General features: G+C 37.6%; 1 protein-coding gene across 2 annotated transcripts in view; it reads right to left on the reverse strand.

The window, feature by feature from the left end:
• Positions 1-25,279, reverse strand: part of RAPGEF4 (Rap guanine nucleotide exchange factor 4) — a 165,979-nt gene that overhangs the window by 126,453 nt on the left and 14,247 nt on the right. Inside the window, exons 2-4 of one of the 2 annotated variants that reach the window (XM_026061444.1) lie at positions 23,407-23,549; positions 22,196-22,284; positions 11,533-11,679 (exon numbers count right to left, since the gene is read on the reverse strand). In XM_026061444.1, coding sequence (XP_025917229.1) covers positions 11,533-11,679; positions 22,196-22,284; positions 23,407-23,549 — 379 coding nt within the window. Of the gene's footprint in view, positions 1-11,532; positions 11,680-17,963; positions 18,030-22,195; positions 22,285-23,406; positions 23,550-25,279 lie in introns of those variants that run through there. The other variant, XM_026061445.1, reaches the window with a different exon arrangement.

Below are 25,279 nucleotides of genomic sequence, written 5' to 3' on the forward strand. Positions count from 1 at the left end.
ACATGGAAGTCTGTCCCTTAGAAAAAAATGACACTAAGTACATTTTGTGTATGTGATCAAATGGAATTAACACCCTCTATAAAACAACTCCATATAGGAAATACATGTAAACACACCAGACAGAAATATCCTGCAAAGATCAGAGTTTCAATGAGAACTTCCCCTGTCATCTCAAAGTATATAATCTTTAAGCCATACCACAGCAACAGCACAGGTGAATGCTCCAGCTATTATGTGCTCAGATTGAAGCGCAGCTCTTCTTTGAAAAGGCATTATGTAAAATGGTACCAATGGTACCTTCTGAATAATCAGATATACTCCATCAGTGTATTCAGCCATATCTGCTTAATTGTCTACCCCTTTACTATATTTTACTCTTATTAACTCTGCAGAGCCAGTGTACTAAGTAGTACTAAGTGATGGCACAAATCTCAACTTCAGTGGTGCAAGAATTATTTTGTAACTGCCTGGCAGCTCCTGGTTACCTAACAGGCTCTAAATGCCACTGATTAAACCTGAGGAGAAATGCCTGAAAAACTCTGAAACAGAGATCAACAAAACTGGCATTAAATGCTAGCAGGATCAAGAGTGACAAATGCAGAAACAGAAACCACATTCATAAATCTATGGAAGAGAAGCATACCAGAAACTGTCACAGAAATGATGGCAGAGAGAAAAAAGGCCTTTGAAAATATGTTTCATGCTTTTAAAGAGGATACAGGCTGGAAGGGTATTGGCAGAAAGAATKAAGAGAGAAAATAAGCCTGTACTGAGCTTTTAATCTTCCCTTAATTGTACTGAGAGTCTCCAGCATTATCCCCAGAGAGAATTAAGCATAAAAGCCTAAGTAACTCAAACAAGTTCCCTTATAACTCAGTTCTTTCAGAACAGAGCCTTTCAGAAGAGCTCAGTTTTCCAAAAGGAGGTCATACAAAAATCACATTGTATGGCATGTTTTTATGATAAAACAAAATGATGATATCCCACCTAAATATTTCCACTAACCTGTACTCAGGAATGTCTAAATAAGGTTTTGGGGAAATGAATAGAACAAAGCTTGTCTAACATATTTTGGAAAACGAAGTGGTTAATACTCCAAGAAAATGGTTTAGATTGATAGCCAGAAAAGATATTTTTCCAAGGTCAGAAGAGAGGTGGAGTGCAAAATTAAACAGAAATTGCTGAGGTCAGAGGTTAAAATGTAACCAAACTGAATTTATATCAATAAGTACTAAACACAGGATTGCATGGTTTAATTTTAAACGCTGATTACATATCACCCTCAAGCAAACATTATATGAGCCTGGCTTAGAGCTAAGTACTGCATATCAAAGGACCACAGAATTTTATCATTGTAATTTAAAATGAACAAAGGTAATGTTAGTTTAGATGTTTAGCATGTAAACTTTTATTTGTGGGTTTCAGTTTTTAACTTCAGTATTTAAAGTTTAATTGAGAAGTTATATTATGCAGAGTTCAGAGAAAATGCACCCAAACGGTATTATCTAATCACGGATGAGATGGAGGATAAAGAAAAATGAGCCTTCAGCATCACAACAGCCTGATGGTATGACTCCACACATTCTAGTAAAACCCTGCCTCGGACAACTGCCTGAGACAGAAATATTAGATGCGTACATGAATTCTGTGAACATTCACTTCAGAGTACAAAAGTACAGGAAGTACGTGCCTTAGAAGGTCATCATATCATATGCTGTTCTTGAGTGTTTGTGGCATAAACAACCTTTCATCAAAAGTAAAAAATTTCTCTATGAACAGGTTGCTCCATAAAACCCCCTGAGATCATGTAAAAGGGCCTGCTGGCTCCTCGAGGCAAGTTTCAGGCCTGGTATTTCCTCATTCCCAGTGAACAGATTTCTAGGAATTTTGTAGCTCACAGAGCTAATGGGATTACAGCAACACCCATTAACCCCGAGAACCGTAAGTGCCACAGCTCCACTGCTCAGACTGAAACAAGGACTGATGCAAGAACAGACACATGGATTTTTTTATTTTTTATTTTTAAATCTCTTTCCCTCCTTGACATCTGGGACCAGCCATAACCAGCACAGATGACAGGCTGGGTCCTCTAATTCTCATCATTCTCTGCCACTGGGGAGATATTCCATGTTCACTTCTTAGTCTTTTATATCTTCATTCTTAAGTGTAACTCTAGTTTGTAAGACTTTAACAAAATTTACCCGAGTACAACTATTGGGTTGACCAATTCGTTAAGCACTCCTGAACTAATCATTTGAGTGATTCCAGCCTCACGTTCTCATGTCACACCAGCTATGTAAGTGGATAAAAACTGTCACAGAAGGATAAGAGGGTAAAGAGGATTTAAACTTAGTGCCAACAGMCTGTGCTGCATATTATATATGGAAAAGGAAGCAATTAGTAACTACCTGGGCTGAAATCCCATAATGCTTATTGACTTCAATAAGGTAGGGTTTCACCATGGATGAAAAGAGGTGAGGAACCAGTCTAAGGTAAAGGGCAAATGTTGGACCTTACAGCTCTGATTATGGCCAGGAAAAGAAAAAGCACCTACCAGAACTGTTCTGTCTAAGGCAAGCAACAGGCACTATCTTTTTGAGCTTATTTATTAATCCATGGACCTAAGAATTTGATTTTGTCTGCTTTTTAGGTTTCTGGGGGGGGTTGTTTGTTTTTTTTGAGTTTTAAGGTGTTGAGTGCTCACTTGAGGGAGTGCCTCCTTAAGAAAGGAGAAATTCACATCATGCTAAGTAGGTTTTACAGGTAATATTGCTCTTTCCAGATGAAAGTGAACACTTTCACAATATTTTTACAATTCTTTTTTTTAAATAAACCAGACTGTTAGGAAAAAAAAGAAAGAATAAAATATTACCCAACGCAATAGCCTTGCTTTCAGTGTGTGTTAATCTGCAAAAGATCTTCCACTGCCTCAGATATTATCGTCAAAGATCTCTTTTTTTTTTTTAATGCCAGCAGGTTTAAGCTAATGGATTTTTAAAATGTCAGTGTTAAAACATATCCATTGATCTAATAAATGGTATCACATTATTTGCCTTACCCATTCTATAGTATAAACAGAAAGCATCTTTTCCAGTGTAGCATTCAAAATGCATTCGAGTAACACACAACTATACCCATCGCTGTAAAGTAACATGAACAACAAAAACTCATGGCTAAATGGAAGCTAAGGGATAACTATTTTTCTCAAGGAACTGAATAGTCTCAGGATAGATAACAAATTAATCTTTTTTTTTGTGAGAAAGAAAAATGAGGAATTATGGGGGGTGTGGGAGAAGGAGAGAGAAGGAGAAAGGAAAAAAAGGTAAAAAAACAAACAAAAAAAMCATGGACTGAGATAGTAACACTGACCAGAAGATCAGAAAGGGACAATCCCCAAAATAACCTCATCCACACAGATCCTTAAGGTTGAGGGAAGGAAGGACAGGACAATCTGTGTCAAATCCAGAAGTTCAGAAGTATAAACAAAGCCATATGCAGCTGATTATTTGTTGTCCACTCTAAGGCAAAAAAAGACCCTGCAAAGACCCTGCAAATGCAGTTTAAACCAAATTTTTCTGTCTGATATTTTACCTAATAAAAAGGAACTAATGAAAGTCCAGAACTTTCTTCCCTGAAATAGGATTTTTAGGCTTCCAGATGTGTTTTGCAAAATGTTTTTTCCATTTAGCATATCATGCTTAGAGATACCACATTTAATAATACAATCTGCTGAGGATGAAAAGTACTTTCTTAGCTAATAAAAATGCTGGTTACAGAAAATGCAACTTTGGCAGTACAGCTTCCAAGAAAAATATCAGCCTTAAAAACATCTGCAGAGTTTAAATGTATACATTTGTCAGATGTTGTTCTGTAATTAAGGTATTTTCAGAATTAATCAAAATAATTTCCTTGAAAATCAGGGAAATCCATACTTTCCAACTTTACCTCTAACCATAAGGTAAGAGAATGTCATTATTGGCTTTCTCATAACAGGGAAATTGATGTGCTTCCTGGATGTTTCTATTTGTTTTCGTTCAAGAACGAGCCTCAAAAAAGTCAAGTTTTCTACAATATATTTTAAGACTCTGAAAAGCTAATAAACACTTACAAGGACTGTAAATAGAAGCAATAATATCTGTTTGCTCAGTGTATGGCATAATAGGATTCAATAGGGGCTTTAAGCTGATAGGCATCATTACTACAGTGACACAGAACTGCATCTAAGAGAAATGCCATGCTAGTTAGCGTTAAGAGAAATCACTTCAGTTCTACAAAGCCTTAGTCTTTCTCTACATGGTGACCAGTGACAGTCACAAAATGTTGCTGTTGAAATAGATATCAGATTAAATCACGCCTCTGAGGTGCAAACTGACTGTAGGGATGACATGCAGGAACAAGCATGAGGAACGTTCGTTGCAGAGAGGCATCAGGAAGGATCAGGCTTTTTCAGTCTTTCCTTTGCTTAAGAGGTGCCCCAAATGTCTGTATCTGCCACCTTCAACCAAGGATAACTACAAAGAAGTTATGTAGTATTTTCATGGAGTTGAAACTAACTGGATCCCTTTGTCTTTTGCATAAATTCTGCCTGATTGACCATATTCGATATCACATATAATGACACAGCAAATTATCTGAAACAGTAAATAATTATTGATTTTGAGCTTCTTAGTCATGATGCCATTATTTAGAAAAGAACACATCATAGCAAGGCTCTATAAAAACAACTGTACACTTCCATCAGCCTGGATCACACTAAGAGATAAAATGGGTTAGAGTGAAAAATGTAGCCAAATTCCTAAATATGTTTCTTCATTACCAATGACCAACAAGGTTACTTTAGGAAATACATTGTCGCAAAAAATATATTATAAAATCTGCAGCCACTTTTTTTTAATATGAAGTGATTAATACATCCAAATAAAAGTAGTAGCCACTGCGTTGACATGCTGACAAACACTGCTTTTTTTGATGCAAGTTCTCAGTTTGCCTCCTGAGGCTGCAATGCCATCTCAGTTTGCCTCCTGAGGCTGCAATGCCATCCCATATTCATTTAGATCTGCTTTACCAGACAGAGCATCACTTCTTAAAATTAGAAATGTTTGACAAAACAAAAGAAAAAAAATGTAAAAGCAGATACAAAGATGGTCAAAACCAATATAGCAGCAGCACTAAAGGCCAGGCTCTGCTCTCAGCTACCCCTGCGTATATCAAAGCAATTGCACCATATTCACTAGAAACATGCTCAGTTTGCACCAGCAGAACGGGGAGTGCAATCTGGCACTCTCTCGTAGCATAACAACAATTTTGGAATCTTTCCCCGTTACTTACATGCTTTACCAATATTAACACAAAAGGTATGAAGGTGGGATGTTAGTTACTTGCAAAGCTTTCCTTGTATTTTGCCAAATCAGTGTTTACTGTCATATTCTAAAGCAGGAGGGTGGAAAGGGGAAGAAGACTTTAAGTTCCTCCTCCTTCCATGTGTTACTCGGAGGCGGGGAGGGGGGCATCTCCTGCTTGCCAGTCATCACTTTGTTTTTCAGTGTCTCTCACACTAGCTCTGTTTCTTTGCATACAAATTTGAATTTGTCATCAGCTGAAGATTTCCAAACAGCACAAGGCAACAGATTTCACACACCTGGATCCTTCCGCACCTTCCTTCTGTGCTGTATTTTAGATCTTACAACACGGAATAGTTCTTCCTTATTCTGATAACGTGACTATTTGACAGGTTGGCAAACACAGAGCATTCCAGCTAGGTTCCAAAGGCAGGCTACAATAATTTGATCAATTTTACATTTCTCAAGTAAAACCACATTAGAGAGATGAATTATTAAGGCAGAGTTTGAGCAGCCAATGGAGAGTGACATTAAGCAGGTGAAGACAGCTTCCATGTTCCATGACCACAGTTTTATATTTTTGGGGGTCTCCAAGCACTTCACTATTTTAAAGTCGCATGATCATCCATCCCATAAAGCTAAATATTCTTCATTTTGTTAACTATAGTTTTATACCTCTACTAGGCTCACCTACAGGAGATAGCAAATCATAGCAAAGTCTTCTGCAACTGATTACTGACAGAGTTGTATACCATAAATCAACCTTACTGTTTAGATGGCTGGATCTGAACCCAGTTCATTGATTTCATTTCTCAGATCAAATTTACTCCTACTTAAATGAACTGGACAGAATTTCTGATATGCAATACTCATTAGTGAAAAGGTACAGTAGAAAGTGCTGGCACTTACATGAGATTCCTAGTACTCCTTACACATGTTGTAGTATTCAAAAAAAAACCTCTCCAGCAATAACAGTACGTAACATACATTTTCCAATAGTCTGAGGAAAGGGAAATGCTGCCTCTCAGAAATGCTGCCTACTATGTTACATTCCAAAACACCTATAGGTAATTTAGTGATATACTTCTACTTTAATAAATAATGTATTTGCAGCATGGTCGAGTGGACAAAATAAAGGAAAATCCTTATATGTTCATTTTCATTCATATATTTTTAAAGTGCCTTTGTAATTCCTACTGCCATAATCATGACATATTTTGAGATACAGCATAAGTTTAGAAATACCTTAAAAAGACAAACTGATATAGGTGCACATGCTCCAAGACCTGTGGCCTTGATTCTGAGGAACAAAAGCCTTATCCAGAAGTCTCACTGAACCCTACTACAACATGCAAGTCAGCACACCATTTCATATGTATATTTCCTAAATAACATTCTATTGAAAGAATATGTAAAATTTCTTCTGTTTTGACAAACAATTTGTTTTTAAACTAGCTCAAAAACTAACATTTGTGTTGTTCAGAAAATAAAGATAGTAAGAAAGCAGCTTCTCTCAAAGTTATAATTTCAGAGCAGTGAAGGCTGTTTAGGGCTAGTGAATATCATCAGACAGGCGTAAGCAGGAAGCAAGTTATGCTGTTATTTATCAGACTACCACATGTGTAAGTGCTGCTGAATGTGAAAAGAAAGAATTAAAATATTCATTCTGACCTTGTAGGGTCCAAGTCTCCCTCTCTCCAAAGTTACTGCATACCAAAGTAATAGTTGTTCTTCACTTAGTCAAGATCAAATGTTTCTCAAGGCATGTTCAGAAACTTCTAACAATCTTATTCCACACAAAAGGAAACTGGTTATTTGTATGTTGTCCAAGGAAGGCTGAGTAATTCACTGTGGTAGGAAAAACCTCTAAAAATAAGTCACCTCTCAGCAGATTCACTCCCTTCCTGTCTGGATTGTAATCAGTTTGCAACTGCATGAAAGGACAAAGCTTGAGGATGAACTACTGAGAACTTCTGCAGTGATAACACTGCTCACATACATTCATTTCATTCCTACACTGCTTAAAAGAATCCAACTGTTTGGGTCCCTGGCTTGCTCCACTCCCTACAGGATATGCATGACCAGAGCTCCTGGTGTTTAGTCTCTGCTTTTATGTTTATTTTTGTATATATTTTCTTCTGTCCTTTGAAACAGTTTTTCAGGCACAGTAGCTAGCACCGCATTAACTTAGTGATGCTAAAGAAGGAAAGCAAGTTCATACGAGCACAAAGAATACCTTTTTCTACACATTCATAAAGCACCATGGAAGTCTACAGCATTACAATAGCAATGAATAACTTTCCCCCACAGCTGTTAGTGCTGCTCAGAGATGAGGCCTAGGGACAATCAGGGCCCAAAGGCACAACACCAGTGATTCCCATAGCCGCCCGCAGCTGCTTCGTCAGGGAAGCATGCTCAGCCATGTGTGAACCTGATCAGAGTTCCCATCTTCTCCAACATGCTACAGCAGCTGTTGACAGCAAACAAGCCTCCAAGGAGGAGCAAGCTCAGAGGCGGAACAGACATTCCTGAACAAGGTGCTATTTAAACAGACAGGTATTAGAGAAAAGACTAGACCATTTTAACTGGCAATTGCTGTTATCAGGGCAATAACATTTGTTTTGACCAATATTCTCCGACTGTTAAAAATGGAAGTCACAGAAAATCTTTCTATATTTAAAGGGCGAATTGAATACACCCTTTGAGATGTGTATATTCCAGAAGGCAGCTTATTATGTTTTTGAAAAAGAATCTTATTTTTTCCTCAAAAGAGTATTTAAGATAGTATAAAATTGACTGAAGAGTTATAAAAAAGAAAAAAAATCTGAGCAGAAATAATAATTATTTCTTTTCAGGTATAGACCCAAGTGTAATGGTACTCAAAGTACAAAATAAATGTACTTTGCTGTATATTCTGTATTAAATGTGTCAGTAAGTCTCATCTGCTGGGGTATGTGAAACTTAATATCAATACAATTGCTCCTTATAGCAATACAGCTAATACAGAAAAACTTACTGTTCAGTCTAAACAAAATGCAAAGAAAGCTGTAAATTCATAATGTGAAGTTAAAGATTTTACAATTCTTTCAGAACCAACAAAAAATAAACTTGATAAATGTCTCTCTCTCTCAAATCCTAGATTTAGAATTTGTACTAAAAGTTCTATAAGCCGTATAAATGGAGATTTAGTTGTTTTTCAAAGTACTGCATATAGCTGTGATAAAAAAAATTTGTTGCAAACATGGACTTCAACAGTAGATTTCAATGTTAAATTTTTACTATAAAGGAAGTTAGTTTTCTTATCCTATTATTTCAGGTGAGCTGCACAAGAACTTAAAGTCAATATTGAATCCATTTATATGGTTCATCTTCCAAGTTTATGTTCACAACCTGAAAAACTAAAATAAAGTTTGCAGGATCAGAATTTCCATGCTTTCTTTTATTTCTACTGTCACAGTATGTCAAAAATCTGAAATCAGCTGAGTTTGTTTGTTCTTTCCCTCAATTAAAAGTAAGCTTTGTAGAACAAAAAAAGTATACTTAATCATATATAAAATGCACTTTCCTGCACTGTTGTTATTAATCATAAAAATCCTACTTGCATAAAAGCAGTAACCATTTTAAGATTCGCAACCCTGCAGTTACATTTATGTTGTCCTTAAACTACAGCAGTACATTATTTTGGAACTATGCAACATTTTCCTTATGGAGAAACTACTACTTTTATGGAATTAAATTCCCATTATCTGGAAAGTTGAAATTTGTATACACCAGATTTGGCATTAGTTTCCACTGTATCTGGGTATCTGTCTTGTAATGACACAAACATTGCTGCCTTCTCCTGTTTTTCCCTATGGTACCACTGACAGATCTCTGTGGTCCATTCTCAACTCTGTACAAGTTTTCATTAAAAACAAATAAAAAAGTTATCTGAATGGTACTTCACTGTATCAATATGCATTTGTCTGTATGGTCTTTGTCAAAGCAAGGATAGATGAATCAAGATAAGGCAGACTGAACACAGATCCCATAACATAGCAAAAAGTCTCCCTGAAGAAAAAAAAACTCCCTTATGAGATAATAAAAATATACTACTGCTATTACTAATATTTTTTGAGAATTGTCATAAATAAGTTTCCATCTCTTTGAACACTCTTTGTTTATCATACCTTACCTACAATTTATGTTGGCTTCGGGATAAGAAGATTGCAAGGAGACAAATATTGGCTTGAAAAAAAAATTAACAACTTCATTCTAGTGATGACAACCCAGCAAAAATATTTTTAAGGGAATAAATTTTGCATTCTTACTAAAAGCACAAAGATTGCCTCCCTGAAAGAAACCACAACAAAATTCACGAAAAAAGCTGATTGTGAAACTGCACAAAAAGCAAATAGGTACCACAAAGCTCAGCCGTGGTCTGTGACTGACACCTGCAGCATCTCCAATATGCTCTACTATAAAATTTCATCAAGTCTGAAGTACACAAGATGTGTGCTGAAGCTCTCTATGACAGCTCCCAGTACTTAATAGCATAGCCTTTTTTAACAGGATCTATCAAAAAAACTCAAAATCAACAATACTGTTATAAACAACACTGTATTAGTCATTAGAAAGGGCTTCACTCAGTTTTAAAACAATTTTAAATATATTTTAAGATCCAAAATCTTACAGAAGGGAATTTACATCCCCTCTCCCTTGATACTCCTGACAGGATATCAACAACTTCTGAATGTTTAGCAGGGAAGTCACACACATAGAAATGACCCTGCTCTTAATTAAAAGTGTATTTAAAACAAAGATTTTTACTTGAGAAACCTACAACTGGATTTATTCTCCTACACCACGAGCTTGTAAATCACTATCTACTTTACAAATTTCTGACCCTAGAAAATGTAGCATTTGTTAAAACAGACCAGAGCGCTGGCATATTTAATCTTGGAATGCCAGGGAGGAAAACCATAATGCTGCTCCTACAGAGGAAAACAAGTATGAACTGCAGAAAAATATTGCATTATGAATTGCTTCACATTTGCTACAAGACTTTATTAGTACTTTATATTAGCCATAGACATCACCAAAATCTGGTACAAATTATAGCTATGTAAGAATAAAATATGATACTATCAAAGCACTCAATGGCAGGCATGCTCCATTAGCAAGTTGGTCTTTCATCTTGGTCATCTTGCAAGATGAACTACGCTCAGGGCAACATATTTGCAGACAGGTGGTATTAGTGGTCTTCTCCCAGTCAGTGTAGCAAGTTGCAGGTTTGATTTTCTTTCCTGAAAGCCTTGCTTTACTAGTGCTTTGGGACGTAACACTGCTTTTCTCAGAAAACAGAAAATAAAAGCTTCCCTGTCTGTGCTTAGGAAAGAAGCTGAACTAAAGCGCTACAACCAATTCAAGTTTTTTTTAAATGTAGTTAGTGTCACCAGATCTTCAGCTTTAGGACACTGTCATGTAGAACTGTCAGGTGGTGGGACACCTATATTTGTACAGTCTCCATTAAAAACAAGCTGGCAGTACAAGTTGACAATGGTGCAGATCAGGCCAGCATGATGCTTTCCAATTCCCAGAATGCTTTTTAGATCAAGTGTGACACTTACAAAAATGCAGACAGATTAAAGTCCAAAAACTTAGCACAGTAAGATGTTAATGAAACCTTTTCAGCATGGATACCAAAGCACACACAGATGACAGAATCAAGAATCTCAGCAGTGTTCTCCACAAAGAAAAGTTTCATGGGACTTTTTTTTTTTTTTTTTTTTTTTTTTTTAAAGTGGCTCTTGATCCATCTTCCTATTCTAAAACTTTTCAGCTGGTGATGAGATAGGAGTAAAGGAGAGTAATTTAAAAGACCAGAGTATAGTAAGGACAGACTCTCCTTGTAAATGCAGGTAACAAAAGCAAGTTTGAGGCTGACAAAGCAATGTCTGCAGTATACTAATAAATCCCATCAGAAAAAAGCTTCATTTAAATTATTTAATTTTAGTAAGTAAGTAGAAAGCAAACAGTGTTAAATTAAAGTTAAAATGATTTTTAAAACAAACAGAGAAAGGTCTGTCCATTTTGTTTTACTGTAGAATATGTGTATGTGAAATTGCTTTAAGTTGGGAAAGGTGAAAAAACTGGAATGCCTGCAAGAAAGAAACATAGGAGTATGTAATCATAGAAAGAAATCTCAATTTACCTCCCAAAGCGCTTTAAAGTCCTTCTGCTCAATTCGAAGGAGCTCACTATATTCTCTAGTAACGATGGTAGCATGGCGAGGAGTATTATCCAGAATGGACTCTCCAAAAGCAGTTCCTATTCCCAGAGTGCATATTGTCACAGCATCCTTTGAATTAAAAATAAAGGGACACGAATTAAATATTGGGGGGGGGGGGTTAAGAGTCTTTATGTCACATTTGTTCACAGCATTGCCTTAAGTTTCTTCAGCAATTTTCTAAATTAAAGAAAAAAAACACACCCAAAATGATCTAACCATTATGATGAGATACTTTAGAAATCTCACAAGTGATCAGAAGATAACTAGCATAAGAAAGGCAATCTTGGAATATAAATTTCTGCCCTATATAGGCTGCCCTCATCAGAAAGGAAATTTGACTGTTATGTTTCCTCAGCAAACATTCTTTTCATTTATAATATCCTCTTGTATTTATAATGTATTTGTCTATCATACAAGGTCTGAACRCAGTGCACTCACAAATTTTAATTGACTCATGGCCCTTCTGTTGAAAGTGCCAGTAAATCTGTCAATTGTTAATGGATGCCTGCCCATTAAGTACCAGATTTAAAAAAAAAATCATTTCACGTAAGTCAGGTATTTTAGGAAAACTAAAGTCCAGAACAACCTGGAATAGATTCAGAGTAACCAGAATGGTCCCAAACCTGCAGTAAATTCCACTCCAAAAGAGTCTACATGAGCACATGTCATTCAGGTGACAGAGAGATGTCTAATTCAAACCCCCTTGGCAAACAACTCTTGTGGGATAGTTCTGAAATAAATATATTATAAGCTATTGCAGACAAAAAAAATTGGAGTACTAGTAATTAAGTAACTGCTGAAGCAAGATCTTTAAATACATGCCCTTTTTTAGGCTTACAAGTTGCTCTGTCCCTGAGCACAGGCTTGTAGCTGAACACACACTTAAGTCTTTCTAAGTTGGGTCTGAACTGACTGTCTTTTGAGTAATTAAAAAAAAACAGCATAAAGATTTAAATAGATACAAACTGCAGTTTACTAAGAAAATTATAGATGGGCAAAGACAAATGTACGTACACATATAAAAACACTTACTAATTTTACTTAATACAACATCAGAAATGTAGTTGAATTTAATTCTAAAAAGTAAGACTCATGAAATGCCTACAAAAATAAACACAGAAAATTTTGTCATCCCATCCATCCCTTGCTCATGGCTGATAAACAAGGAGAGATGCATGAGCATATTTCAGCATCATTCTCTGTGCTTAAAATTACATTGTTTTCCTTTCATGCATCTAATAAGTGGTAATAGGCAAATGTTATTAAGATCAAGTTAGTAGCTCTGTAATTGCATTACAAAGAAAAATGTCCATAATAGTCCAGTTCCCTGAACCATAGCAAATTGCTTTTGCATGGATATTACCATATAAAATTATCTGTTCAGGAAAATAAAATCAATTACATGTTGGAAAAGATCTAGGAAGAATTTACCAATTGTCAGAAATAAATTTTCAAGGAACACAAATATGAACAGGCACTATTTGAAAGAAAGAAAATTTGGGAATGAGCACCAAAGAAATGGATGTCTCTGCAAATACCCTACTATACAGGCTATATACTAAGGTTTTGCCTAAACAAGCTTAGCTTTCAGAGTTGAAGTACTATATGCGTGCTACTATATTCACAACTGCACTCAAAGGAGCTACAAAGGAAATATGTCTATTGCCCATTCAAAGTTTGATCACCAGGCCTCCAATATTTTATTCTCAACTTTGATATGTTCAGATAGAACACCTCTGTTTGGGGCTGAATAAACAAACTCAGTCTGGCACAAAAAGAAATGTTTCCATTAGGTGTATCATAAGCTATATTTACATCTTTAAACTTCTTTCTCACTCCCTTTCCCCCTCCAAAAAAGAAACTCTTCACCTTTTTTGATCTCTTACAACCCCCCAAAAATATATTTTAAAAACAGAATAGAGAAGGGGAAAGGTGTTAGTTAAGGAACCACCTTCTAAGAGAACTTTTGATGAGGTAGCTGTTCAACCTCAGAAATAAATTAACATTGTGAGAAGTCAGGTSACGGAGCTGGAATGGTCGTATGTTCATTAAAGAAAAGTCCAGGCTTCTACTGAGTGAGAGTTCTTTCAGTTTTTTCCCCACAGCCATCATTTCTCTACACAGAGATGTGGTTTCTCTCAGCCAGCTAGGGGGCAAGCCCATCTGGCTTCTTCAAGACTTCAGAGATCCATTTTCTCTCTGCCCCCTGTTTATATATCTTCAATCTCCTGGGGAATCAGGTGTGTGTTTCCTATTATGCCTGTTAACCTTACACTCAAGAATCTCCTGCTGTTCAGTGCAGACTTCAGGAGGATTGCTGGCAGCTAGAAACTCAGTTTGCTGTTCCCCTCTGCAATCCCAGAAACAGCAGGGGGTTCTAGCTGCTGGTAACCAGCTAGGATTCACACAGCTATTTAAAAAGCAGCATTAAAGACAAAAAAAAAAAGTGATTGTTTCCATTGCTATCTGTCCTCTGAACACACTATTAAATGGCAGAGTGTTCAAATCATAGGCTGCTTGTGTATTCAGTTTCACTGACTCTCACTAGCAGGTGAGGTGCATGCAGTGAAAGAGTTGCTAAAACCCCCCATCAATCTACAACATTATTGAATTTGTAAGAGCATTCTAGGGAATGGGTGAGAACCAAATTTAAGGCTCTGCCCTATTCCCTCCCCCACCATCACAAGACACATCACTGAATGCTCCTCCCCAACGTGTGACACTTTCCATTTTCCAACTTGGTACACAGAATTTTCATACTGTGTGTAAACAATGAGCACAAAGACATCAGTTACTTAACTGCAGAAGAAGAAAAAAGGGGGGGGGGTATTTCTCCCCTGCTGTCCAAATTCTGTCAGCCTGGTTGACATGAGGAATACATTCCCCTATGAGAAACCCCATTAAATGAAAACAAGGAACAAATGCAATAAGGGGGGTGGAGTGGGGGGGAAGAATCCGGTGTCTGTGAGAGAAACAAAGAAAACAGGAAAACGGGACTAGTATTAGCAGGAAAGGAATTGGACATTTCTTTGAAATCTACATGTATTCAATATTTTGAGTTTATAAGGGAGTTGATGTTTTCACTTTCACCATTTTAGCAGCCTTTGTACCTTTAGCTCACCTCTGCCCCCCCAGAACTCCAAACTGTCTCTATGTTTAGTTGGAGCTGTGCAAAAGCCAGCATTTTCAAAAGTTGATGTTGCATTGCTTATTATTACTTTGACACAGCTCAGTTCAACCTCAAACAAAATTTCCTTTTATAACAGAGAAACAAAGATAAATGTGAAAGCAAGTCATCTGCACTGAAATGATTTTTCTGTTCCATTACCTCCACTAGAGCATGTTTCAGCCATTCAGAAATGAAATCCTAATCAAACTACTGTTAGAAGTAACATAGCAAGAGCTTTCCACACTGGAACTGCAGTTTGACAACAAGCGTTAGGTCTCCCTCTTTACACAAGACAAGGTGATTTGCTGAAAGAAGGAGTTCTGCTTCTAGAAAGACTGAACAACTTCTCTTCTATTTCCTAATTAAAATATTTACAGATCAGATTAACTGTAGTGTAATTAACATATTAATTATTCCCATATCTTCCTATCTGATCCTATAAAAGGAAAGTGCAATATCTTGGATTTTTTTCTCAGGTTATTTGGCAGACTGAAGCAAAATGATTTTGCTACATCTGAATAAGCTAACTTCAAAATCAAAATTAGAACCACCGTGACACTGTGGAGCTCAGCAGGGGCTAACGCATCCTGCTTCTCAGCTGAAGATATTAGTCCATGCTAATCTCTGTTACAGTGGGTAGACCAGTTCTCATGCTCAAACAAGCTCATTTAAAGCTTGCTTGGGTATATTTACACTACACTACAGAGTACAGTACAAACCTATCTTTTGGTTTCACGCAGATTATCCCTGAAACACATGTTGGCAATGGCACACTTGCATGCAGAAAGCAGTATTGCAATGACTGTCCTCTTTAAAACCCTTCCCTTGTTCCACTTCATCTTATCACATACCTCCTTTGTCCTCAGTTTCAGAGCCATGAAATTCTTCTCTCTTACATACACATCTGAATCGCTCTTTGTGGCCATTCTTCTCACCAAGACCACTAACTTGTTTGGCCTCTGAGCCACAGCCCTCTGCATGTCCCTACGACTGACACTGCTGTACCACCAAGCATCCCCATCTCCTCCTTTAAAGCCTTCCTGAAAAGGGCTGATTCTTTGTAAAGTCAGTGCTCTGTTTTCAACTTGGTTTGTTTTTAAAAATCTTTTTTTTAATTGATAAAAATGAACAAATAACCCTAACAAACCATGGGCAGCACAAACTAGCAATGGCTCCCAACCCACACTGTAATTCAGCTGGCAGACTATATCAGAACTGCAGATTAAATTGCTATTTGGCCCTCTTTTTTCTTATCCTCATTCCTCCCCATTGTATCAGACAGGTACATAAATCTTAATTATTTGGGGTAAAAGGCACTGAATCTAATACAGTGAAACACAACACTGCAAAATCTGGCAAAATGGCATCTTACATTGTTTGACTCTACAACTTCTTTGGGCCATTAAAAACAAACAAACATATATATCAGTGACTTATGTCACACTGAAGCTTTTGCCATAACAGATTTATCCCCAGCTTTTTACTGGGGAGTTTTCAAGAGTCACCCTTCAGAACCTGTTCATCTTCAAAGTAGAGATCAAAAACTTAACATAGACAAGGCAGCTGACAATATTTTAAAGTCATTACCAAACCAGGACTATCTCTAAAATGGACTTCTACTCTCTACATCAGTTATAACAATGAGTAGGTAACAGTGCCAAGTAAAAAGTAAATTTGGAATCTGTTTTTAACTAAGGGTAAGGACATTCTTCTGGTACATTCAAAACAGGCTGCAGTTCCTGTTTACTTTGAAAGGTGCTTACTAAGTCTTTGTGCAACTTTTAAGTACAATATTTATCTGGGTATTCGTTACAAGCAAGTTGAGGCAAGACCAAAACACTGCATTAAACTTACCTCTGCAGTTTTAGTGTGACATTTTTACCATAACCAGTGAGCCTTCTTCCATCTCTTCTTGATTGCTGAACAGCCAGGAATTCATAAATAATTTGTACAGAGAGCAGACCAGCCACCACTCAGGATGCACTGGATAGGTAATCCTGTCACATCTCTGTACTGTAATTGTATTGTCCCATTTCGATACCAAATTAAATTACTGCCATGATCGGGAGCAGCTAGCACATTTCACTGCCTCAGTGGAACAGAACTAGAGAAATCTGCTCTGGTCAAACTCTTTAAAGCAGCTATATTAAATAGCTCCATTTCAAACAAACCATTTTAGTATCAAACATTGCAAGCACTCAGATTGCTATGTATTCTAACACTGCCCTCTTGTGACATAACATAGCTTTGCAGACTTTAGCTATGAGATCCTAAATGTGAATTCCTCTTTAAGGGAACATTTCAAACAGTACATGGAATACTTCCTCTTATTATAATAGCAAATAATAATTGTTATCATTCTTATTTATCTGAATCCTCAGCTTGCTCCCGATTGATATTACTAACATTTTCTGTGAGAAATCACAGACCAGGTGTCTACATGAGGAAGCCAAAGTGCAGCAAGCATGAGCATGAACTATTTAAGCACTAGCTGCACTGAAGTCTAGATCCATTAGCACATTTAGACCAGATTTCTAGACTACATGCCTCTGCAGGGGCCAAGATCATAGAGGCATTCTTAGTAAGCATTAACTGAAAGATAGGTTACTCCACTTCCCGTGGGAGACAACTATCAAACTCTAAAAGGTGACTGCATAAAGAATTAGCATAGAGTAACTGCTACACAACATATTTATTCCCAGGCTCACTGGAATTTAACTTCCTAGGCAGGCAGATAAACATCTAAAAGAGGGATTAATACTATATTTTTATTCAAGATAGTTGATTTACCATATTGATATCAACACCGTACTCGTCATCATACGATCATTTAAGTTGGAAAAAACCTCAAGGGGTCATTTAGTCCAACCTCCTGCTCATCTTAAGTATTAAAAGACTATTAGTTGTTTCTAAACAGTTTTCAGCCAGTAGGAATCTAAATACAATAGTCAGCTTCTCTCTTCCTGAAGATACAACACAGTTCTGTAATTTTTGCTGAGACTGTAAATTTACAAACTTGTACACTCCTGCATCTGTCACRCTTAGAGCAGAAAATCAAAGTAACACTGGTCCAGGAAGCTGAAGAAGATGCAAGGGAAATTTAGTAGCAAGCAACCAAGGCAGATGGAAGGCTGAAGCAGGAGCAAGACATACACTAGAATTAAAATAGGAAGTGAAGGCTAGCCTGGAACAAAGATAGTTTAGGGAGCAAGGCCAAACACAGAAAAACACCTAACTTCTGGGACTCCATCAGACACCTTGTTTCTGGCTGAAAGTGCTGCTAAATGGAAGGGATCACCGTGTCTCAAGAAAGGGGCAAAAGCTTGCTTTTTTGGGCTCAGGAAGACAACATTTCCTTATATCTGGGAAACAGCAAAAAAAGCTTCCAAGTCCCAGGGATGTCTGGAACACAGACAGCTTTCAAGACTCAGTAAACCCTGAAGCAGCAAAGCTGAGGAGCTTGGAAGGATTGTCTGCTGTGACTGTGAAAGGACGAGGGCAGAACTGGTGGCTTCAGACAGTGCCATATTGTTCTTGGTTCGGGACATAAGATAAGGGAACAGCTGGAGGGTCTCAGTTACCTCTCTGGTTGTAGGCCAGTATGATAAATAAGCATAACAAATGAACAGCTGGTGTTGAAATCCAGCTAACAGCCTCCAGCTGCTATGGAAGACCATGACCAGCCTAGTGAAACAATGATGGAAATAAAACAGATTTGAATTTTATTAAGCTTCTATCCCAAAGACTAGAGTGATTTTGTACGAAGAGCTTCTCATTCCCTAGCATAATGGGAAAGCAAGACATCTGAACCAGTCCAAAACAAAGTGCCTCTTGACAGTTCTGGACCTCCACTTGGAATAAGGTGTTCTCTTGAAGACAAGGTAACTCAGAACCCAACCCATAAGCAGGGTAGAGATATCTTATTTCTTGATTAAGGAAMTGTCCATAAGACTACTAGCAGCTCCCAAATCAATCAGAGCAACATTGCTTACTACTCATGCATGAGAGATGAGATATGATTTCTTGTACTGACAGATGTTTGGAGTTAGCTGGTCTCTAGCAGACAGGGAGCAGAAGATGGATCCTGTTAGCAGGGTTGATTCTTGGCTCTTTAGCTTCCAAAAACTGTCTGAAATTGCCTGTTCCATAGTTTAAACTGCTCATTTCATGATCACACGAAGAGGCAAACTGCCTTCTTTAGCACAAGCAGCTAATGCCCAACAACCCTACTTCTTTTACAGTGACAATATTTTATCTATTTACCTGGGTTGTGGGTTAAAGGAACAAGAATGAGTAATGGTGCTGTTAGCAGATGAATTCCCCTCAAATATTTGGAATATTTTGCCCTTTTTCAAGCAAGCATTCATGTAAGTGCAGAGAGAAATATATTCATTACCTACTGAGCATACTGCAACTGTGTAGGAGTCCTTCACCTTATCACCCAGATTCTGCCAAAAATGCCAGCACTGGGGACTCTATTCAGTTACATAACTGGCCAAAAAAAAAAAAAAAGTCAGGCCACTTACTGCATCCATCCCATCTCCAACCCATAAGCATAGCATCCACAAAGTGCACTTTTCTGGGATCCCCCAGGTCCTCTCTCAAATGCCCTTCAAATTTTTGTAGATAGGAACTTCCAGCCTGGATGTCTTCCATGCTATGAAGTTAATCATTAGCCTTACTTTAGTGCTATTCATGGTATAATAAACTAACAGCAGAGCAATTAATCATTACCACGGCTTGGCAAAGAAAGCTTTGGCTCCTGGAAGCTGTTAATGGAAAACATGCTCCAGAGTAGGTTACAAGCATTACATCTGGAGCACTGGTCATCTATTCTTAGCTGGAGCACAGTGCTGACAACCGACTGTCAGGGCTGCATGCCTGTGTGGCTACACTGTATTTTCTCCATCATCTGGGCTTGCAGCGAGTGCAGAAGTATTGCACTCAGAGTGTTAGCAAGTATTTCAAGCTTAAGGAGGACGATCATCATGCCAACAAGAAAGCTCAGGCAAGTCCGGAACAGGGCACCCAAGAGCTAAAGGAAGGACTAGGAGCAAGAAACCAAGGAAGGATATGCTACAAACACCAAAGTGGAGCAAAAAACAGAAAATACTGGGCTCAAATACTATTTATGAGTTCCCACCCACCAAACCTCTCCAGCACTGGTACAGTAAAGGCATGAACTGCTGTCCTTCCAACAGTGAAGTTGTATCTTAGGCAGTGATAAGAATTCAGTTTGCTGCTCCTGTGAGAAGGAAATGTGAGGTTTAGAAATTATTGCAGAATGGACTTTGTGAATTAGTAGAGCTACCTGCCTCTTGGCAGGTAAATGCAATGAATCCAAATGAGCAGGAAAATATATACATATATTTACATTAGATTTCTTAAAAATCTGAACTGTTCCATCCTCCATATAATGGAATAAATCAATACTCCAAACAGACTGTTCATTTAACCTCCCCATCCTGAAATCTTATGTGGATATACTTCTTTCTGATTCAGCAAAGAGAACTGTCCTTAGCAATGGTGTAGTGCCATCTTTTGGCAAATAGCAGAAAAGATACCTGATTTCTTTAAACCTGCACAGAAAAGGGTCTCATAAGAGTACTGTTCTAAATTGTGACAATACCACTGACAGCCAGACCGTTCTGAGAATTGCTCAGATTAGGCTAATTATACTCTCTACCAGTCTCTACTTAGTATAGTGAAGAGGTTGCTAAAAATAATGATATGAAAGAAGTTCCTTTTATATCCCATCATTTTACTGTAACAAGTAGAAAGACCCAGTGCTCACAGGCTGCACTGACTTGCATTCTGACCCAGTTTCATGGGAGATTCTGTGCAAAAAATCCACAGTTTCTGCCAATCTGCTAGGAGCAAGAAGCCTTCCCTGACCAGCTGAACTTTGGGCAAAGAATTAAGACTTATCACTGTACATATGTAAACGTGCATGCTATATTCAAAGCAGGAGGGAAAAAGAGTAGTGGTATACTTCAAGGTCTGGGTAGCTATACCAGGCATGTGAAGGCACAACGAGCCAGATGTCAGAGGTATAATCCCATGAAGAGCCACCTGACAATCCCAGATCTCAAACATGGGAGTGGGTACAGGACACGATGCAAAGGAGTGCCTTCCCAGGAGACACAGCTGTACTGCTCGCACAGCAGGGAGTGTGTGACTTGTCAGCACTACATTAAGGGAACATGAGTTGGAGAGTAAAGTGGGGGAAGGGAGGGGTCTAAAGTAGTCTTGTTACACTGGAAAATCCTCATCTGCTTCAGGCTTCTAATACATTTATGAGCAAAACCAGCATAAGCAAATTCTTATGCCACAGCATCTTGTAGCTCTCACGAAGCAGAGCTGTATAGCTCAAGAAAGCTAGTATTTGCTTGCAGAAGTTTTTCCCAAGGTTTCTGAGCCCCTGCTGAGCTCTGAAGTCTGTGGGAGCTATCAGTTGGGTGCCAGTGCCTCGCCAAGAGCTCAGTGAACAGCTGAGAGGCTACCTTGCCACTGGAAGAAGCAATGGTTCCTAAGCCAGCCTGACCCATGGTGCTTGCAAAAATAAAGCAAGCCACCACTGAGTTCCTAAAAGCATTCTTAATACAGCTGTTTTCTCAAAAAAACTACTGATATTACTTCATTCAAAGTTAAAAAGCACTGATGTGGCATATCAGACTACTTAGGAGAAGTACACACGTGTGCATGTTCTTATTCTGCAGCTACACAGATCAAACCTCCTCCAACCAAAACAGGGCTAAACCCTGTATGTAACTTTACACAGTACATTATGGAATAGAGTAATATAATTCAATTGTTTAATTATTCTCCAGGAGAAAAATCTCATCCATTTTTTATTTTTTCCTGAACTCGAAATTTTGTAATTTCAGGAGTGCCAAGATACTGAGAAATAAGTTGCAAATTTGGGGACTTTTCCTTGTTCTCCTATTTATTTGCAATAAATAGATATTACCTCTAGTTTTCTGGTCTAACATGACAGCAGTTTGTCATTTTGCAGTGGCGACTGCAGTGTGCTGCTATCAGACTGCACTGTTGGTGGTTTTGGTTTAAACTTTTAGAACAGGGACTAAATTAAAATATTTCCAGAGAGTCAATTAAAAATCTCACAGAACTTTAGCTATACTTCATATAGAACTTTGAGAAAAGACTATGATGAGTCCTATTTCATACTCAGATGTAGACTCCTTTCCATAGCATTACATTTCAGTTTTCTTGAAATGAGTGGCATGATTTGCCTCTATGGACAAAGGACAAGCAAGACTGAAGGAAACTCAGAGAGAAACACGCTTGTGATRAGAAAATATCTGTACAATATGTCATTGTTATCTACCTTGCTATAAGCCATAACCCTTTTTTGTACTACAAAATGGATGGTTTTAAAAAACAGTTGTATTTTACCTGATGGTTGCTTGTATCAGAAACCTTAACATCCAGTGATCCTGTCAGGACAGCATACCAGTTCGTCCCAATATCACCTTGACGAAATACTGGAAAGATGAAATATTGTAAGTAAAAGTTGACTCATAAGTTTATCAACTTTAACATCTTCCCTCGGATTATTGTATTTCTGTAGCCCCTGCTGGCACTATAGAATTTGCCACATCAGATTATTTACTTGTTTGATAATATATCCAATGCACTGCAAAGTACCCATTTTAGTATATCGATCCAGAGACTACCAGGCTACCAGTGGTGTGTGAAAGCACACAGCATTGCTTCACCCATCTCCCCAGTTTGCTTCCTCTTTCACTGCTATCTTAGACAATAAATAAATACTTTCTGAACAACTTCCCTTTGATATTCAGAATCTTCCAATGCCGATACAGCTCCCACTGACTTCAGTGAGAACTCTGGCTAAGAAACAACTGCAGGACTTCGATATTCAGACATTTCAGCTGTGTGATTACTGAGCATTAGAATTCCTATTACTCAAAACAAACCCCCATCCTGGGTGCCTAAAGCATGCCGAATTTACCAGAGGGGTTCCAGAGACTTTATCAAATATCACTTACATCAGGTCTCCATCAGTTATTCCCCTGGTACAGCACTGGGAACTCACACATTCCCATCACAGGACCACCACTTATTCCCATCTCAGCTTCATGGACCAAGCACAGCTGTCCAGCTTCATCTGGCACAGGGGCTGCCAGGGCAGGCACAGAGCTGTTGCACCCCACAGCAGTATGCAGCTCTGCAAATCTGTCTTGTGCTATCCAGAGCAACTGCAAATCATACACTATTAGTGATATGCCCAGGTAACAGATTTCACTTTTGCCCCTGACATCACAAAGCACCCTAAAAAAGGAGATCAATAATACCTTTATAGGGGAAGAATGAGGCTTAAGTGCAATGACTTGCTTCTAATCTTTCAGCAAAACAGCGGCAGAGTCCTAAATCCAATAATGTATGCCTTGTTGCCATAGATTTACCACAGACTGTATTTGTAGAGCAAGCAGCACTTTAGTCCTGCCTTCCCCCATGACTAGGGCTGTAAACATTTTTATGGCTATTCCACTAGCTTTGCTCTCTCATCAATCTCCTAGAGACGATCCCAGCGTAAATCCCAACTTAATCTTCACAAAACCGATCATCATATGAAGTTCTCTTACATGTGATTCCCTTTTCCAGATTTTCATAATATCCACAGAGACATATCTGTTGGAGAAGGTTTGGATGAAATTTCTCAAAAGCTTTTACTTCTTTCAGTCGAGTGAATATTATATCTACATCTTCACTGGAACGTTCCAAAGGTCTGCAAGAAGAAAAAGGACAATGGTTCTCAAGGGCTTTTTCAGAGAAATTTCCCTACCTGCATGCACCAAGCCCACAAATATTGGCATAAGAAAAAAAGAATCAACCCCCCCAACACACACACCTAATGTATAAAACAATTAAAATACATTTTGTCAGTACACAATGAAACAAAACATCCCACCACCAGTTATCAATATGAGCATAATTATCATTTTAACACAGGCAGTGTTCAGAAATCCCATTTAGCACCAAAGCCATGCTGTAGCAATAACTGTACAAGTAGATATGCTGGTACAGTCCCTTTCGTAAAGAGCTTAGAATTATAAACATATAGTTATACATTTATAAGCATACAATGCTTTGCATCGAGATGTCTGAACATACAAGAGGCCTATAGAACTACTGCCCAAAATAGCAGTTTTCTATCTGGCTAAAAGAAAAACTTTAGACAGTATCACTACCTCTTCTATCCATCTCTCTCTGACATTTTACTGGGCACAAACTAATTTGAGTGCTCAGTTCTCTTTTCTCACTTGCAAGCACAAATGACTATTAATAAGCACATTCTCTTTCACTCTCTTACGCTTTCTTTCTCTTAGCATTGGATAAATTATTTGTTGCAAGCAAGATAACAATTTTAAGAACTGTTCATTGGTAAGGGTAAAGAGCTTTAACCCATCTCTAAAAAGTGACAACAAACAGACAGATGAATCCTGAAAATAACTGGAAGTAGGACAAGACTTCTATACTAAGGAGTAACTAAAAAGAGTGGGAGTGTTGATGCATTGCCATGAACTGAATAAAAGCAGACAAAATTCAATAAATGAATAGTATACATAAAATTTGTATCCTATTTTCCTTCTTTTACAGAAAAAATGTTCCTGGATAAAAATAAAGCAAAACATTTAAAACTTAAAAAAGAAAACATTAAAAAAAATTTTTTTCAACAAAAAAGAAATTGTAGAATTCCTTCCAATAAGACAGCACATGGACTAGCAGTTCAGAAAGTTATAACGTATTTATGAAACTAATGTGAATTAGTTTAGTAAAATACATTTTAAACATGATTATCAATTATTATGAATCAGCAGGTAAGCCAACCACTAACTGACAGCATTAGAAAGAATCTTTTATAATAGACTAAGCACCTACCATTAAGCAAAGAAAGAAATGGAGCGTTCTTAAGAGATTATATTGGAAATTCAGGTGCAGGAGTCACAGAATGACAAACAATTGTCAGTGATCATTAGACCTATCRTTCAGTCAAATGCTGCTAGTTAATTTGACAAAAACATTTATTTATCCAATGGATAAGTTCTTCAAAATCAACCAAAATTACATAGTTAACAGTGAACAAAGCCTAAGGCAACATATACTTATCCTTAACATTATATTATGTCCACAGTATAAATACTTCTTCTAACAAGAAATTTTTACTGATTCCTCCTCAGAATCAAAGACTTCAGGGATCTCTTAGATCCCAAGGAAGGCTCAGAGGGCCCACTTATACTGCATACTGACTCTCAATCTTCTTCCTAAATCAAGTCCAGGAGGGATTAAATCTTTATCCTCATTTATAATCCAATTTACCCTTATTAACTACAGATGAGAGTAATAATTCTCTGGTGTCTATGGTTGCTTCTATATCACAGTGATACCCTTTTACCACTTCAAACCATAATCAACTACAACAGCTTCCTTTTGAAATCCTTCAAGTAAGATTTTCAC

The sequence above is a fragment of the Apteryx rowi genome, unplaced genomic scaffold, assembly GCF_003343035.1.
Source record: "Apteryx rowi isolate R43461 unplaced genomic scaffold, aptRow1 scaffold_180, whole genome shotgun sequence".
NCBI lineage: Eukaryota > Metazoa > Chordata > Aves > Apterygiformes > Apterygidae > Apteryx > Apteryx rowi.